The 19014-nt window shown below is 35.0% G+C and overlaps 2 protein-coding genes across 2 annotated transcripts; both read left to right on the top strand.

Annotated features, from left to right (window-relative positions):
- Nucleotides 1-9305: 9305 nt before the first annotated feature.
- Nucleotides 9306-10904, top strand: LOC135129761 (lipase 1-like). Its single transcript, XM_064057010.1, has 4 exons — nt 9306-9484; nt 9542-9692; nt 9736-9922; nt 9967-10904. The coding sequence occupies exons 1-4, from the start codon at nt 9306-9308 to the stop codon at nt 10851-10853; spliced, it is 1404 nt and encodes a 467-aa protein (XP_063913080.1). The 3' UTR covers nt 10854-10904.
- Nucleotides 10905-14492: 3588 nt separating this feature from the next.
- On the top strand, nt 14493-16054 carry LOC135129760 (lipase 1-like). Its single transcript, XM_064057009.1, has 5 exons — nt 14493-14592; nt 14641-14759; nt 14828-14899; nt 14943-15129; nt 15174-16054. Exons 1-5 carry the CDS (start codon nt 14493-14495, stop codon nt 16052-16054), a joined length of 1359 nt encoding a protein of 452 aa, XP_063913079.1.
- Nucleotides 16055-19014: the final 2960 nt, after the last annotated feature.

Below are 19014 nucleotides of genomic sequence, written 5' to 3'. Positions count from 1 at the left end.
ACGGAAAATCTTTCTGGAAAAGCCAAGCGTGACCATCCATGCCCACCGTCTGGGTTGTCAGTGTGTCCACTTTTTCACTAATTGTGCTATTTGGACATCGTACCTTGGAATGAAGGGTGATTCTACACAATTCTCCATAGAGAAGAGCTTTGTGAGAAGCTGCATAATCAATAAATTCGCAAACGTTGTTTTTGTAAGTTTTTGGAAAACTATATATATACAAACACAAAAATAAAATTATGAAAACTTGGTTCGTTTTGTACCCACTTGGCCAAAAGTACTTCTTCGAGGTCCACAAACAATTTGACGCTCCCTCTAGACCGATCTATCACCAATTCGTACTTTTGTTCCAAAAATTCCGGAATAGTAATTTGGTGTGTGGGTGTTGAAACCATCAAAGCTAGCAATTTTGACTTGAAAATCGTGTTCACTATAATACAAAGAAACCAGTACGATATAAGCACAACACGAACAGTACTTTCAGTGTATTTTACTCTGAAATGACTTAAATTGAAAGCTTGTTCAAGACTACTACCCACAAACATCTAAAAACAAAAAAATAATAGATAACAAATCTTGAAATCGTCACTCACTAACTAGAAAAATTCGCCCGAATGGAAGTCGTACTTGGTCAAAATTTCGTACTACCAGAAACACACCCGCTGAAAGTAGTACTATGGTGGCTGCAATTGTAAAGTCATAATTTAGTGTGAACAGCTCATAAGTGAACAATCTTTGAAAAAAAGATTTTTGGTGCACAAACATGAAACCCAACTGTTCGTAGTTGAAAACAGAACTAAACTGCAAATTTTTGTAACGATCGTGCGTTATGCTGAGTCCTCCGATACTAAGATCGACACTTCCAGAAATCAGTTCTTTTATAATCCCGTCGTGCGACAAATGCTTCGACGGTACTTCTATTAACTTGTAAGTAAAATGTAATTTGTGACTTAGTACTTCTAACATATCGTGTTCCCATCCGATTGCTTTTTGGCAAACGACTTCTCTGTCGATGACGGTTTTGTCGACACAGTAGATGAAGGGAAAGTAGTCGGTGTAAATTATTCTCAATTCGTGTCCGGAAAAAATTTCAAAGTTGTTTAAAGGTGTTTTCAAAGCTTTTCCAAGTTCGACTTTTTGGAGAAGTTTCAGTTGTGCACTAATTTTTCCACAGTAGAAACAAATAGAGTAAATTTTGGTAACATGGGGATGTTTGCTGACGACATATATACCTTCGGATTTGCTCAAGTTTGGACTGTTTGTTAACTCTCTAGAAAACTCCTTCAATGATTTGACTTCCACTAGAACTATAATAATGTCGGACGTGCCTATATAATTATCGGATTGTAATAGTTTTTTGAACGTGGATGTGTTTGTGAAAGTTGTTACATGTAGATGTTTCTCGCGTGACGAATAATAATTCAATTTTTGAAGAGGTACGTCGTGGTTGAAAATGATTGAAGGAAAGTCGAGGATGTCTTTGGCGACTTCTTTAGTTGTGTTGTCGATGTGGATAATTAAGCGAAATTCTCTGTACTGAGTTTTTATGATTTGGTTCACGATAATGTTATTGTTTGATTGTTCATTTGTTAATCTGAATTTTTCCAAATGGGTACTTAGAGTACTTGATATAATAATAAGGCTAAAAATGTATAGAGTTTTCATTGTGTCAATTATGTGAATGAGTAATTCCTCACAGGTGTGTTAATATTCATTTGTATAATGGATAGTAATTGTTAGGTGGTGTTTTATTAATTGGTACAAATATGAGTGAGCAAACAGTTGAAAAAAAAAATTGATTGGAGTTAACTTTAGATCTATTTTTTAAATTCTAGACTTATTACTTTAAAAAAATTAACCTTAAAAAATTTAACAGGATATTAAGAGCTCTGGTGTTCTATTTTTGGAAGAATATGAAACGACTTTGAGGACACTTGTGTTTGGTTCTTGGCAGATTTAGAACGAGTGTTAAGGTTCCCTGGTGTTTTATTTTTGTCAGAATTTGCAAGAACCTTAAAATCCCGTGGTGTTTTATTTTTAAAGAGTTTGAAAGAATCTCGGGGGCACCTAGTGTTTTGTTGTTCGAAGAATTTGGAAGAATATTAGGAACCCTGGTGTTTTTTCTTGGAAAAATTAAATAGGATCTTAAGAGCACTGGTGTCCTATTTTTTGGAAGATTATGAAATTATTTTGAGGACACCTCGTGTTTTGTTCTTGGCAGAATTTGAATGTATCTTGGAATCCCTTGGTGTTTTATGTCTTAAGAGTTTGAAAAATATCGGGCACTCGTAGTCTTCTGTTTTTGGAAGAATTTGAAAGAATCTTATTGTTTCCTGGTGGTTAATCCTTGAAAGAATATGAAGATGATTTTAAGGATACCTCGTGTTTTATTCTTGGTTGAATTTGAGAAAATCTTAATATCCCCAGGTTTTTTATTTTTGGAAGAATATGGAACCCAGTGTTTTGTTCTTGGCAGAATTTGAAAGTATCTTGGTGTCCCTTGGTGTTTTATTTTTTAAGGGTTTGAAAGAATCTCTGGGCACTTGGTGTCTTGTTTTTGGCAGAATTTGAAAAAACTTCAATTTCTTGTGGTGATTTATGAAAGAATATTGGCGACCCTGGAGTTTTATTGTTGGAAAAATTAATAGAATCTTAAGGGCCGTAGTGTTCTATTTTTGGAAGAATATGACATAATCTTGAGGACACCTGGTGTTTTGTTCTTGGGAGAATTTGAATGTATCTTGGGATCCTTTCGTGTTTTATTTCTTAAGAGTTTGGAAAAATATCGGGCACCCGTTGTCTTCTGTTTTTGGAAGAATTTGAAAGAATCTTAGTGTTTCCTGGTGTTTTATCATTGAAAGAATATGAAAATGATCTTAAGGATACCTCGTGTTTTGTTCTTGGCAGAATTTGAGAGAATCTTAATATCCCCAGGTGTTTTTATTTTTGGAAAAATTTGGAAGAATTTTGGGGATCCTGGAGTTTAGTACTGGGAAAATTTAATAGAATCTTAAAACTCATAGTGTTCTATTTTTGGAAGAATATGAAATAATCTTGAGGATGCACGGTGTTTTGTTCTTGGCAGAATTTGAAAGAATCTTAATATCCAGTGTTGATTTATTTTTGAAAGAATTGGAAAATATCTCCAGGACCCCTAGTGTTTTGCTTTTGGACGAATTGGAAAGAATCTTAGGGTTTCCTGATGTTTTATCTTTGAAAAAATATGAAATAATTTGGAGAGAACGTCGTGTTTTGTTCTTGGAAGAATTTGAAAGAATCTTAATATCCTCAGGTGTTTTTATTTTTGAAAAAATTTGAAAGAATATTGCGGATCCTGGAGCTTGGTTTTGGACAAGTTTAATAGAATCTTAAGAGTGAGTCATGGTGTTCTATTTTTGGAAGAATATGAAATAATCTTGAGGATGCACGGTGTTTTGTTCTTGGCAGAATTTGAAAGTATCCTAGTGTCCCTTGGTGTTTTATTGTGTAAGAGTTTGAAAGAATCTTAACATCCTGTGGTGATTTATTTTTGAAAGAAATTGAAAAAGTCTCGGGGACCATAAAGGTTTTCTTTTTGGAAGAATCTTACGAACCCTGGTGTTCTATTTTTGGAAAAATATGAAATAATCTTGAGGACACCTGGTGTTTTGTTCTTGACAGAAATGAAAGTATCTTGGGATTCCTTGGTGTTTCATTTTTTAAGAGTTTGAAAGAATCTCTGGGCACCTGGTGTCTTGTTTTTGACAGAATTTGAAATAATCTTAATATCCAGTGGTGATTAATTTTTGAAAGAATTTGAAAATATCTCGGGAAAACCTAGTGTTTTATTTTTGGAAGAATTGGAAAGAATCTTAGGACTTCCTGGTGTTTTATCATTGAAAGAATATGAAATAATCTGGAGACCACTTCGTGTTTTGTTCTTAGCAGAATTTGAAAGAATCTTAATATCTAGTGGTGATTTATTTTTGAAAGAATTTAAAAATATCTCGGGGAAACCTGGTCCTTTGTTTTTGGAAGAATTGGAAAGAATCTTAAGGTTTCCTAATGTTTTGTCATTGAAAGAATATGAAATAATCTGGAGAATCTCGTGTTTTGTTCTTAGCAGAATTTGGAAGAATTGTAATATCCCCAGCTGTTTTTATTTTTGAAAAAATTTGAAAGAATATTGCGGATCCTGGAGCTTGGTTTTGGAAAAATTTAATAGAATCTTAAGAGTGAGTCATGGTGTTCTATTTTTGGAAGAATATGAAATAATCTTGAGGACACTAGGTGTTTTGTTCTTGGCAGAATTTGAAAGTATCCTAGGGTCTCTTGGTGTTTTATTGTGTAAAAATTTGAAAGAATCTCAATATCCTGTGGTGATTTATTTTTGAAAGAATTTGAAAAGTCTCGGGGACCCCTAATGTTTTTTTTTTTTGAAGAATCTTACGAACCCTGGTGTTCTATTTTTGGAAGAATATGAAATAATCTTGAGACACCTGGTGTTTTGTTCTTGACAGAATTTGAAAGTATCTTGGGGTACCTTGGTGTTTCATTTTTTAGGAGTTTGAAAGAATCTCTGGCCACTTGGTGTCTTGTTTTTGGCAGAATTTGAAAGAATCTTAATATCCAGTGGTGATTTATTTTTGAAAGAATTTGAAAATATCTCGGGGAACCCTGGTGTTTTGTGTTTGGAAGAATTGGAAAGAATCTTAGGGCTTCCTGGAGTTTTATCATTGAAAGAAAATGAAATAAATTGGAGGACACCTCGTGGTTTGTTCTTGGTAGAATTTGAAAGAATCTTAATATCCAGTGGTGATTTATTTTTGAAAGAATTTGAAAATATCTCGGGTAAACCTGGTGCTTTGTTTTTGGAAGAATTGGAAAGAATCTTAGGGTTTCCTAATGTTTTGTCATTGAAAGAATTTGAAAAAATCTGGAGAACACCTCGTGTTTTGTTCTTAGCAGAATTTGGAAGAATTTTAATATCCCCAGTTGTTTATATTTTTGAAAAAATTTGAAAGAATATAGGAGATCCTGGAACTTGGTTTTGGAAAAATTTAATAGAAACTTAAGAGTGAGTCATGATGTTCTATTTTGAAAGAATATGAAATAATCTTGAGGACACTGGGTGTTTTGTTCTTGGCAGAATTTGAAAGAATCTTAATATTCACAGGTGTTTTTTTTTTGGACAAATTTGGAAGAATTTTGAGGATCCTGGAGTTTAGTACTGGGAAAATTTAATAGAATCTTAAGAGTCATAGTGTTTTATTTTTGTAAGAATATGAGAAAATCTTGAGGACACACGGTGTTTTGTTCTTGGCAGAATTTGAAAGTATCCTACTCTTCCTTGGTGTTTTATTGTTTAAGAGTTTGATAGAATCTCTGAGCACCTGGTGTCTTGTTTTTGGCAGAATTTGAAAAAATCTTAACAGTCTGTGGTGATTTATTTTTGAAAGAATTTGAAAAAACCTCGGGCACCCGTAATATTCTGTTTTTGGGAGAATTTGAAAGAATCTTGGTGTTTCCTGGTGTTTTATAATTGAAAGAAAATGAAATATTCTTGAGGACACCTTGTGTTTTGTTCTTGACAGAATTTGAAACAACCTTAATATTCACAGGTGTTTTTATTTTTGGAAAAATTTGGAAGAATTATTGGAGATCCTGGAGTTTAGTACTGGGAAAATTTAATAGAATCTTAAGAGTCATGGTGTTTAATTTTTGGAAGACTATGAAATAATCTCGAGGACACACGGTGTTTTATTCTTGGCAGAATTTGAAAGTATCCTACGGTTCCTTGGTGTTTTATTGTTTAAGAGTTTGAAAGAATCTCTGGGCACCTGGTGTCTTGTTTTTGGCAGAATTTGGAAGAATCTTAATATCCTGTGGTGATTTATTATTGAAAGAATTTGAAAAAACCTCGAGCACCAGTAGTTTTCTGTTTTTGGAAAAATTTGAAAGAATCTTAATGTTTCCTGGTGTTTTATCATTGGAAGAATATTAAGCCGACCTTAAGGATACCTCGTGTTTTGTTCCTGGCAGGATTTGAGAGAATCTTAATATCCCCAGGTGTTTTTATTTTTTGAAAAATTTAAAAGAATATTGGGGATCCTGGAGCTTGGTCTTCGAAAAATTTAATAGAATCCTAAGTATCATGGTGTTCTATTTTTGGAAGAATATGGAATCCGGTGTTTTGTTCTTGGCTGAATTAGAAAGTATCTTGGCGTCCCTTGGTGTTATATTTTTTAAGAGTTTGAAATAATCTCAGGGCATTTGGTGTCTTGTTTTTGACAGAATTTGAAAGACTTTTAATATCCTGTGATGATTTATGAAAGAATTTTGGCGACCCTGGAGTTTTATTCATGAAAAAATTAATAGAATATTAAGGGCCATAGTGTTCTATTTTTGGAAGAATATGAAATAATCTTGAGGACACCTGGTGTTTTGTTCTTGGCAGAATTTGAATGGATCTTGGGGGTCCTTGGTGTTTTGTTTCTTAAGAGTTTGAAAAATATCGGGCACCCGTAGTCTTCTGTTTTTGAAAGAATTTGAAAGAATCTTAGTGTTTCCTGGTGTTTTATCATTGAAAGAATATAAAGACGATCTTAAGGATACCTCCTGTTTTGTTTTTGGCAGAATGTGAGAGAATCTTAATATCCCCAGGTGTTTTTATTTTTGGAACAATGTGAAAGAATATTGGGGATCCTGGAATTTGGCCTTGGAAAAATTTAATAGAATCCTAAGAGTCATGGTGTTCTATTTTCGGAAGAATATGGAACACGGTGTTTTGTTCTTGGCAGAATTTGAAAGCATCTTGGTGTCCCTTGGTGTTTTATTTTTTAAGAATTTGAAGGAATCTCAGGGCCCTTGGTGTTTTGTTTTTGGCAGAATTTGAAAGAATTTTAATATCCTGTGGTGATTTATGAAAGAATATTAGCGAACGTGAAGTTTTATTCTTGGAAAAATTAATACAATATTAAGGGCCATAGTGTTCTATTTTTCGAAGAACATGACATAATCTTGTGGACATCTGGTGTTTTGTTCTTAGCAGAATTTGAAGGGATCTTGGGGTCCCTTTATTGTTTTATTTTTTAAGAGTTTGAAAAAATATCGAACACCCGTAGTCTTCTGTTTTTGGAAGAATTTGAAAGAATCGTAGTGTTTCCTGCTGTTTTATCATTGAAAGAATATGAAAAAATCTTAAGGATACCTCGTGTTTTGTTCTTGACCGAATTTGAGAGAATCTTAATATCCCCGGGTGTGTTTATTTTTGAAAAAATTTGAAAGAATTTTGGGTATCCTCAAGCTTGGTCTTGGAAAAATTTAATAGAAACTTAATTGTCATGGTGTTCTATTTTTGGAAGAATATGGAACACGGTGTTTTGTTCTTGGCAGAATTTGAAAGTATCTTGGTGTCCCTTAGTGTTTTATTTTTTAAGAGTTTGAAAGAATATCTGGACACTTGGTGTCTTGTTTTTGGCAGAATTTGAAAGAATTTTAATATCCTGTGGTGATTTATAAAAGAATATTGGCGACCCTGGAGTTTTATTCTTGGAAAAATTAATAGAATCTTAAGGGCCATAGTGTTCTATTTTTGGAAGAATATGACATAATCTTGAGAACACCTGGTGTTTTTTTTTGGCAGAATTTGAATGTATCTTGGGGTCCTTTGGTGTTTTATTTCTTAAGAGTTTGACAAAATCTCGGGCACCCGTAGTGTTCTGTTTTTGGAAGAATTTGAAAGAATCTTAGTGTTTCCAGGTGTTTTATCATTGAAAGAATATGAAGATAATCCTAAGGATTAATCGTGTCTTGTTCTTGGCAGAATTTGAAAGAATCTTAATATCCCCAGGTGTTTTTATTTATGAAAAAATTTGAAGGATATTGGGGATCCTGGAGTTTGGTCTTGGAAAAATTGAATAGAATCTTAAGAGTTATCGTGTTCTATTTTTAGAAGAATATGGAACCCGGTGTTTTGTTCTTGGCAGAATTTGAAAGTATCTTGGTGTCAATTGGTGTTTTATTTTTTAAGGGTTTGAAAGAATCTCAGGGCACTTGGTGTCTTGTTTTTGGCAGAATTTGAAAGAATTGTAATATCCTGTGGTGATTTGTTAAAGAATATTGGCGACCCTGGAGTTTTACTCTTGGAAAAATTAATAGAATCTTAAGGGCCATATTGTTCTATTTTTGGAAGAATATGACATAATCTTGAGGACACCTGGTGTTTTGTTGTTGGCAGAACTTGAATGTATCTTGGGGTCCATTGGTGTCTTATTTCTTAAGAGTTTGACAAAATCTCGGGCACCCGTAGTCTTCCGTTTTTGGAAGAATTTGAAAGAATCTTAGTGTTTTCTGGTGTTTTATCATTGAAAGAATATGAAGACGATCTTAAGGATACCTCGTGTTTTGTTCTTGGCAGAATTTGAGAGAATCTTAACATCCCCAGATGTTTTAATTTTTGAAAAAATTTGAAAGAATATTGGGGATCCTGGAGCTTGGTCTTGGAAAAATTTAATGGAATCTGAAAAGCCATGGTGTTCTATTTTTTAAGAATATGAAATAATCTGAAGACACTTGGTATTTTGTTCTTGGTGGAATTTGAAATTATCTTAGGGTTTTTTGGTGTTTCATTTTTAAGAGTTTGAAAAATCTCGAGGCACCTGGTGTTTTCATTTTGTCATAATTTGAAAGAATCTTTGGAATCCGTGGTGTTTTATCATTGAAAAAATATGAAATAATCTTGAGGACTACCTCGTGTTTTGTTCTTGGCAGAATTGAAAGTATTTTGGCGTCCACTGGTGTTTTATTTTTTAAGATTTTGAAAGAACCTCGGGACACTTGGTGTCTTCTTTTTGTCATAAATCGCAAGAACTTAAAATCCAGAGGTGTTTTATTTTTTAAGAATTTGAATGAATCTCGTGGGCACCTGTTGTTTTGTCGTTGGCAAAATTTGGAAGAATACTAGGGACCTTGGTGTTTTGTTCTTGGAAAAATTAAATAGAATCTTAAGAGTAATTGTGTTCTCTTTTTGGAAAAATAGAAATAATTTTGGGGTGCTTTGCTTTTGGCAGAATTTGAAAAAGTTTTACGGTTCCTTGGTGTTTTATGATTGAAAGAATATCAAAGTATTTTAAAGTATCTTAATATCCCGTTATATTTGAAGGAATTTGGAGGAATGTTGAAAGCTCCTGGTGTTTTGTTTTTGCGATAATTGAAAGAATTTTGAGAGACACTATTGTATTTTTTTAGAAGTTTGAAAGAATTTTTTGTTCTTTTGTTTGGTACAATTTTGAAAAATCTTGGGGGTTTTCGATATTTTAATATTAATGTTTAAGGTGCTGAAACATTTAATCGCAGAAAGTACTATTAAGTACTTGGATTGGTTAAAGGGGACTAGGATTCAAGAGTTAGAGGATTCGAAAATACTCCTAATACATATGCGAGTTTACCAAGTTACGTCCAAATATTTATCTTTCTGTTTTAAAAAAATCCATAATCAATTTAGGTACTTATTGATATCAGTGGTATTATTAACGTCAGCACTAAGTCGTTAAACTGATAGTAAAATACAAGGTATTTCCTACTATCAACTGGCTTTTAGCGTTTTAAATAAAAAACCAAATAAAATGGCAAACCAAAAGGTTTTAAGCGTTTGCTTTTTCATTTACTTATTCAGAGTTTTTGTGGACAAAGAAAATGCTCATTTGACAACAGTAAGTTATGATACGTTCCTCCGGCCATAACAACTTTTTGTAGCCCCAAATTTTGACCAAATATGGATACTCAAATGAAGTCCACCACGTCACTACTTCTGATGGTTACATTCTAGCCCTTCACCGCATCTTGCCTGGTAAAAACACGACCCATAAACCTGTCTTGGTACTCCATGGATTATTTGTTGATTCGAGTAGCTTCGTTTCCACTGGGGTGGACCATGGTCTAGGTAAACCACCCTATTCTTCCAAAACAAGCTACATTCTCCCTCAGGTTTTATACTAGCTGATGAAGGCTACGACGTCTGGCTTGGCAACGTCCGAGGAACCCCGTCCTCGCGCAACCACACCACACTCAACCCAAATCGAGACCCCAAATTCTGGGACTTCAGCTGGCACGAAATGGGCACGATCGATCTTCCAGCAATGGTCGATCACGTTTTGAACGTCACCCATCAAGCTAGCCTCTACTACGTGGGGTACTCCCAAGGTACCACCATCTTTTTCGTCATGATGGCAACCCACCCCACCTATAACGCTAAAATCAAAGTACATATGGCCATGGCACCTGTTGCCTATTTGGGTCACATGAAAAGCGTACCAATTCGAACCATGGCCACTTGGAAGGATTTTTTAAACTTCTGGATTAAAGTTTTTAAAATTAATGTAGTTCCTCCAAAGAATGCGGTTTTTGTTTTAAGAAGAGTGTGCTCTGTTAGTTCTAGGTTCTGTAATTTAGTTTTTATGGCCATTTTTGCGTATAAACCAAACCAAGTGGATTCCAATACGCTGACTTCTTTTCTGGGACATTTTCCAGTACCAATTTCCAGAAAGCAAGGGCATCATTATTTGCAAATTGTTAAGTCGGGGTACTTTAGGAGGTACGACTTTGGAAGAAGGATGAATGAGGAAGTGTATGGGTTTTCGACTCCTCCTTCGTACAATTTGTCGCTGGTTACCACAAAATGTCACTTGTTTTATAGTCGGGATGATTTAGCAGTGTCGGAAGAGGATGCGGTTAGAGTATGCAAGGAACTAGGTGGCGCTTGTGGTAGCAGCAATTTAGTCAATGGTACTATCAAACACATGGATTGGGTAATAGGGATCAGGATTAGGGAGTTGGTTTACTCAAAACTGTTAAGCATAATGGCTAATTATTAAAAACATGGGGATCTGTACTCTTTATTAAATCATATACTTACTTAATTTGAACACCTTGTGCTTCGTTTCGACCACCACCACAAAACTTCAAACAAAAAACAAAAAATAGACACCAGAATTAACACCAAGTAAACAAGAAAGTGCGAAATAAAAGCTTCAAAATCAATGATATTTTTCTCTTGCGTGATAAGAACCCGTTCTGTAAAAGTGTTGATATTTTTTTTGAGTAAAACGTTATTTTCCCACATTTTTAACAACGCTCCTAAAAAATTAAACAATGTTTTCTGGTCAAACTGGGTGATTGATTACCGTTTAGATGCTTCTTAATATAGACGTTAAAATCATCCACAAATGGAGTCTCAGGTCGAAAAGGCCAAGCGTGCGGGGTCACCGAAATAGCTTTTTTTGTAAATTTTCTATCATCTATAGTTGTTTTCGAACAAGATTTTCTAATGTGTATGAGATTCATGCTAAATTCAATTGGAACTAGGGCTTTGTTGGTTTCGATGTACGAAAGAACTTCACACTTATCCAACAGTAAAGTCGTCGAACTGAAAGATAATCCTAGTTGAAAATTTATATCATTTATATTTAACCTGTTAATTAATCGTTCCTCAGCTGCCAAAAATATCTGCAAATACGCAGGATTCCCGCTTAACACGATCTTGTATCCCTGATCAACTAAATCCTGCAAAGTATCATGTTTCATTGGTTTTTGAACCATCAACGAAACCAGCATTGACCTATAGGTGACGTTCACAATCAAAGCGAAGATCCACCAAGACAGAAAAATTACAAGAATCGAGTTGGAAGCAGAAGATTTGACGTTCGCACTTTGTTCGTACTTACTTTTCACAAATATCTGAAACAAATCTATCAGTACTGGTTTTACATTGGAATTCACCCACCATGAATACGTTTTCGACCGACAATTTACAACCAGTATACCACTTACTGATAACAGTTACCAACAAAGATAACAGAAACATAACCGCCAGTAAAAAGATCTCCAGAATTAAGTTCTTCAATTCGTAGTCGAACAACTTCGAGAGGTACGATTTTTGAGAAAGGTACAACAAGCCAAAAGGTTCAAATCTAAGAACATCGGTAAATTTTAAGATTTTCAGGCGTCTGTTTGTTACGGAGACACCACCAATGGCAAAATCTGCGTGTTTTAGAATCACTTGATTTATAAGAACTTCATAGTGATCACTGGGTGCCTCTATCAATTGATAAGTGAAATTCAAATACTGACTTAGAGTTTGGAGCAGGAGAAATTCTGAACCAAGTGCATTTTTGCACAAGGTGATATTATTTGCTACAATTTTTCTAGTACAGGACATGAATGGAAGATAGTCGTTGTAAGCTACTTTAAACAGATGACCACCGAAATTTTTGAAGTTGTTCGAAAAGAGAAATTCTATGTCTAGTGGTTGGTCGTACGACGACTTCTGCAACAGCGTCATTTTGCCTTTGATGTCACCACAATAGAAGCAGATGTTATATAGTTCTACATCTTCGGCGTAATTCACCACAGCAACTCCTCTAGATCCTTTTAGATTCGATAATTTGGAAAAATTTTCAGACATCGAGCGAAAGTTAGTCGGGTTTGTAAAAAATACAATAAAGTCGGTTGTTTGAATGTTCCTACATAGTGCACAAAATGTCAAAGGGTTGGATAAAAGGACCAGATTTAAATATTTGATACTACGCTTTTTTAAACTGGGTTGAATTGTGGCAGTGTCGTGGTTAATTATTTTCAGTGAAGTCGATATTTTTGTTAAAAACAAATTTGCCGCATCTTTGGTCGTGTTGTCAAAATGCAAAACTAGACGAATTTGTGGATCATTGTGTAAATAATTTGGAGAAAATTGATCCACTGGCGAAATTTTTTCTCTAATTAAATTGGCAGCAAAATGTTGATGTATATAAATTAATAACACTACAATAGTAACTACCTGGAACATTGTTGTTTAGAGAGTGGGTCGTGTGTAAGTAAACTTAGTAATTTTCTAAGTGATTAAAAAGGAATTTAATGAATTAATACACAGCAATTCCATCACATTTTCATCGTTTTGTTAACGATCAAAGTTCAAGCAAAACATTTTTAACAACATGTAACACAAGAACCTCGTTTGCGGTTTGAAGCATTCAATTCATCGAAGGTTTCCAATACCCCGATCAAATTTTTAGACTGGATTCTGGAATCGTTTGGTATAGAGTGACTAATAATAAGTGGGAATGGGCTTTTCTAAGTTAAAGGATACATTTTTTCAAATTTAAAGAGCGATAACACCAAAAGGGCAAAACAATCGGAATTGTGGTTCGAAGCGCTCAATTCCTTGAAGATTTGTGGTACCACGACCAAATTTTTAGAGCGGATACTTGAACCGTTTGGCCTAGAGTGATTAAATGTGGGAAGAGTCATTTTTGAGTTAAAGAACAATCTTTTTTTCAAACATAAAGAGTCATAACTTCAAAATAGCACAAGAATCAACATTGGGGCTCCAAGAATTCGGTTTTCTGGAGCGTTTTACTTCTGTGGGCTAATTTTTGGACCGAATACTTTATCTGTTTAATGCAGAGTGACGAATATATAAAAAGGTGTCATTTTTGAATTAAAAAATTGCCCTTTTCCCAATTCAAACTGATATAATTCGAAAATATCACGAGCATCTCGTTTGCGTTTCGAAGCATTCAATTCCTTGAAGATTTCTCGTACCACGACCAAATTTTTGGACCGGATACTGGAACCATTTGGCCTAGAGTGACTAAAATGTGGGAAGAGGAAGGGTCATTTTTGAGTTAAAGAATAACCTTTTTTCAAATTGAAAGAGACATAACTCAAAAACGGCAAAAACTGGGCATTGTAGTTCGAAGCATTCGATTTCTAGAAGATTTCTAGAACCTCGATCAAATCTTTAGACCGGATTAAGGAACCGTTTAGTCCAGAGTGACCAAAATGTAGAAAGGGTCATTTTTTAGTTAAAGACCAAACTTTTTTTCAAATTTAAAAATCATAACTTCAAAAATGTACAAGAATTGGCTTTGTGACTTGAAACATTCGATTTTACTTGTGTGGGTGAATTTTTGGGCCGAATACTTCACCTGTTTAACGTAGAGTGACGAATATGTAGAAAGTTGTCATTTTTTGAGTTAGAAAATGACCTTTTTTCCAATTCGACCTGATTTAACTCCAAAAAGGTACAAGTGTATCATTTGCGGTTTGAAGGTTCCTAGTATCATGTAGTAGTTTTTAGGTCTACAGTGACGAAAATGTGGGAAGGTCTCTTCTTTAAAGTTAAAGAACAGCCTTTTTTCAAATTTTAAGGGAAAAAACTTCAAAATTATGTCAGTTCAGTTGTCAATATCCCGTGGTGTTTTATTTTTGTTTTTTGGAAAAATTTGAACGAATTGGGACCTGATATGACCTGACCTGACTTGACCTGACCCTGGTGTTTTATTCTTGCAACTACTTGAAAAAATCTTGAGGGACGCTGTTTTTGATAGAATCTCGAAGAATCTTGAGGATTCTTGGTATTTTTAATATTAATGTGTACGGTTTATCGACGCCGCTTTTTTTATTTGTTCTCTGTACGGTAATGGCTCACTTATTTTGTATTCATGATCTTGATAGTGATGGACTTTGATCTTAGCTGGTTAAGTGGGGAACTTGGTGCTTGTGTCGAGAAACATCTAATCACAGGAGGTACTATTAAGGATTGTTATGGGAGTCAGGGTAATCGAAAATTTTCCTTGTAAAGGTGCGAGTTTACCAATTTACAAGTACGTGCTAATTTTTATCTTTCTGTTTTAAAACCATCCATAATTAATTACGTACTTATTGATATCAGCGTCATGACTAAACGTAAGCACGAAGTCGTTAAACTGATCGTAAAGTCCAAAGTACTTCCTATTATCAACCGTTTTTAGCGTTTTAAATAAAATACCAAGTAAAAATGGTATACCAAAAGGTTTTAAACGTTTGCTTTTTCATTCATCTGTTCAGAGTCTTTGCGGACAAAGAAAATGCCCATTTGACAACAGTAAGTTGTGACACGTTTTTCTGACCATAACGCCTTTTTGTAGCCCCAAATTTTGAACAAATATGGATACCCGATTGAAATACACCACGTGACCACCTCTGATGGTTACATTCTAACCCTTCACCGCATCCTGCCTGCTAAAAACACGATCCGTAAACCTGTCCTGGTACTCCATGGACTGTTTGTTGAATCAAGTAGCTTCGTTTCCACTGGGGTGAAAAATGGTCTAGGTAAACCACCCTATTCTTCCAAAACAAACTACATTCTCCCTCAGGTTTTCTACTAGCTGATGAAGGTTACGACGTCTGGCTTGGCAACGTCCGAGGAACCCCGTCCTCGCGCAACCACACCACACTCCACCCAAACCGAGACCCCAAATTCTGGGACTTCAGCTGGCACGAAATGGGCACGATCGATCTTCCAGCAATGGTCGATTACGTTTTGAACGTCACCTATCAAGCTAGCCTCCATTATGTGGGGTACTCCCAAGGTACCACCATCTTTTTCGTCATGATGGCAACCCACCCCACCTATAACGCTAAAATCAAAGTACATATGGCCATGGCACCAGTTGCTTATTTGGGTCACATGAAAAGCGTCCCATTTGGAACCACCTGGAACAATATTTTAAACTTGTGGTTCAAAGTTTTCAAAATTAATGAAGTTCCTCCAAATAATCTGTTTTTTGTGTTAAGAAGAGTATGCTCTTTTAGTTTCAAGTTGTGTAATTTAGTTTCTATGTCAATTTTTGGCTATAAAACAAATCAAGAGGATTCAAACACGCTGACTTATTTTTTGACACACTTTGTAGTACCAGTCTCCAGAAAGCAAGGCCATCATTATATGCAAATTATTAAGTCGGGGTACTTTCGGAGGTACGACTTTGGAAGAAGGAAGAATGAGGAAATGTATGGGTCTTCGAATCCTCCTTCGTACAATTTGTCGCTGGTTACCACAAAATGTCACTTGTTTTATAGTCGGGATGATTTATTAGTGTCTGAAGTGGATGCTGCTAGAGTATGCAAGGAACTAGGTGGTGCTTGTGCTAGCAGCAATTTAGTCAACGGTACTATTAAACACCCGGATTGGTTGATAGGGAACAGGATTGGGGAGTTGGTTTACTCAAAACTGTTAAACATAATGGCTGATTATTAATAGGGTTTTATACGTTAATTAAAGCATATAATTTGAACACTTCGTATTCCTTCCCAACCACCACCAGTACAAAACTTCAAACAAAAAACAACAAATACACACCACGATTAACACCAAGTAAACAAGAAAATGCAAAACGAAAGTTTCAAAATCGATGACATTTTTCTCTTGGTTCACAAGAGTCCTCTCTGGAAAAGTGAAGGTATTTTTTTTCAGTAGAACGTTATTTTCACACATTTTTAACAATGCTCCTAAAAATTAAACAATGTTTTCTGGTCAAGCTGAGTGATCGATTACCGTTTAGATGTTTCTTAATATAGACGTTAAAATCGTCCACAAATGGAGTCTCAGGTCTAAAAGGCCAAGCGTGAGGGGTCACCGAAACAGCTTTTTTTGTAAATTTTTTAACATCTATGGTTGTCGAGCAAGATTGTCGATTGTGAATGAGATTCATAGTAAATTCAATAGGAACGAGTGCTTTCTTGGTCTGTATATACGGAAGAATTTCACACTTATCCAACAGTAAAGTAGTCGACCTGAAAAACAATCCTAGACGCAAATTTATTTATTTATATTTAACCTGTTAATTAGTCGTTCCTCAGCTTCCAAAAACATCTGCATATACGTAGTATTCTTCCTTAAAACGATATCATATCCCTGATCAACCAAATTTGCAACGTATCATGTTTCATTGGTTTTTGAACTATCATCGAAACCAGCATTGACCTGTAGGTGACGTTCACAATCAAAGCGAAGATCCACCAAGACACAAAAATTAAAAGAATCGAGTTGGAACTAGTTGTTTTCACGTTCGCACTTTGTTCGTACTTACTTTTCACAAATATCTGAAACAAATCTATCAGTACTGGTTTCACGTTGGAATTCACCCACCAAGAATATGTCTTCGACCGACAATTTACAACCAGCACACCACTTGTTGATAAGAGTTACCAACAAAGATAACAGAAACATCACCACCAAAAAAAACTTCTCCAAAATTAAATTCTTCAATTCGTAGTCGAACAACTTCGAGAAGAACGATTTTTGAGAAAGGTACAACAAGCCAAAAGGTTCAAATCTAAGAACATCGGTAAATTTTAAGATTTTCAGGCGTCTGTTTGTTACGGAGACACCACCAATGGCAAAATCCGCGTGTTTTAGAATCACGTGATCTACAAGAATGTCGTAGTGATCACTTGGTGCCTCTATCAATTGATAAGTGAAATTCAAATATTGACTTAGGGTTTGGAGCAAGAGAAATTCTGAACCGAGTGCCTTTTCGCACAACGTGATATTATTTACTACAATTTTTCGAGTACAGGACATGTAGGGAAGATAATCCTTGTAAGCTACTTTAAACAGATAACCACCGAAATTTTTCAAGTTGTTCGAAAAGAGAAATTCTATGTCTAGTGGTTGGTCGTACGACGACTTCTGCACCAGCGTCATTTTAACTTTGATATCACCACAATAGAAACAGATGTTATATAGTTCTACATCTTCGGCGTAATTCACCACAGCAACTCCTCTAGATCCTCTTAGATTCGATAATTTGGAAACATTTTCAGACACCGAGAGAAAATTAGTCGGGTTTGTAAAAAATACAATAAGGTCGGTTGTTTGAATGTTCCTACATAGTGCACAGAATCTCAAAGGGTTGGATAAGAGGACCAGATTTAAGTATCTGACACCACGCTTTTTTAAACTGGTTTGTATTGTGGCAGTATCGTGGTTAATTATTTTCAGTGAAGTCGATATTTTTGTTAAGAAGAAATTTGCGGCATCTTTAGTCGTGTTGTCAAAATGCAAAACTAGACGAGTTTGTGGGTCATTATGCAAATAATTTGGGGAAAATTGATCAAGTGGCGCAATATTTTCTCTAATTAAATTGACAGCAAAGTGTTGTTGTATGTTAATTAAAAACGCTACAAGAGCAACTACCTGGAACATTGTTGTTTTTAGAGTGGATCCTTGAATGTAAATTTTGTAATTTACTAAGTGATTAGACAGGTATTTAATGAATTAATAGAAAGTAATTCCATTACATTTTCATCGTTTTGTTAACGATCAAGTTTCAAGCAAAAAATGTTTAACGACATTTAACACAAGTACCTCGTTTGCGGTTTGACGCATTCTATTCCTTAATGATTTCTAGTTCCACGATCAAATTTTTAGACCGGATATTGGAATCGTTTGGTCTAGAGTGACCAATAAGTGAGAAGAGTCATTTTTGAGTGGACGACAACGACAAAACAATCTGCATAGTGGTTCGAAGCTTTCGATTTCTTGAAGGTGTTTGGTACCACGATCAAATTATGGACCAGTTATATAATAATAATTTTGACTTTTTTACAAAAATCTCTTAAATTAGGTTGATCTAGAAGCAGATTCATAAGTCACAGGTAGAGAACTATATTATTAACGTATTGGAAATGATATTTTCTTGGCGAAATCAAAGAAAAAGAGCAAGAGTACCAAAAACGAGAGAAAAGGAATAGAAAAAAAAATGGAATGAAATTATTCAAAGATACAGAAGTAGACTAGGAAAAAGAAGTTCGAAATAAAAGAAGATATAGAAGCAGAACTCATCAAGTTAATTGAAGAAGCCACGGAAAAAGGAAAGAAAAACGTACGGCAAGGGAGTAATAATGGATGGAACGGAGAATACAGTGAGTTGAAGAGAAAACCAAGGGAAAAATTAAGAAAATGGAAGAAAAACAGGGAAGGAAAGAAGAGTACTTAAAAGCAAGAGAGAATTATAGGAGAAAATGTGACGAAAGTAAAAGAGAAAAACGAGAAGAATTAGAAGACAATAAATTCCCTGAAAACAGAAGAAGAAGTATGGAGATATATAAACAAGGAACGGAGAAGGAAGACTGAAGTCAGTAGGAACATCAAAATACATGAATGGAAAAGACACTTTATGAAATTACTGGGAGGTTGTGAGGAAAATTGCTGCA

Source organism: Zophobas morio, unplaced genomic scaffold (assembly GCF_036711695.1).
Source record: "Zophobas morio isolate AGI-343-1 ecotype UQ-CSIRO unplaced genomic scaffold, CSIRO_AGI_Zmor_V1 ptg000016l, whole genome shotgun sequence".
In the NCBI taxonomy this organism is placed as follows: Eukaryota; Metazoa; Arthropoda; class Insecta; order Coleoptera; family Tenebrionidae; genus Zophobas; species Zophobas morio.
Note: the sequence above shows the minus strand (reverse complement) of the source record. Positions and strands in the feature narration are given on the sequence as shown.

Coding starts and splice junctions, on each gene's coding strand:
- LOC135129761 (XM_064057010.1), top strand. CDS start 9,306: ATGTTTAAGGTGCTGAAACATTTAATCGCAGAAAGTACTATTAAGTAC. Junction 9,485..9,541: donor AAAATCCATAATCAATTTAG/GTACTTATTGAT, acceptor TTAAACTGATAG/TAAAATACAAGGTATTTCCT. Junction 9,923..9,966: donor TGGGGTGGACCATGGTCTAG/GTAAACCACCCT, acceptor ATTCTCCCTCAG/GTTTTATACTAGCTGATGAA.
- LOC135129760 (XM_064057009.1), top strand. CDS start 14,493: ATGGACTTTGATCTTAGCTGGTTAAGTGGGGAACTTGGTGCTTGTGTC. Junction 14,593..14,640: donor GGATTGTTATGGGAGTCAGG/GTAATCGAAAAT, acceptor CCAATTTACAAG/TACGTGCTAATTTTTATCTT. Junction 15,130..15,173: donor TGGGGTGAAAAATGGTCTAG/GTAAACCACCCT, acceptor ATTCTCCCTCAG/GTTTTCTACTAGCTGATGAA.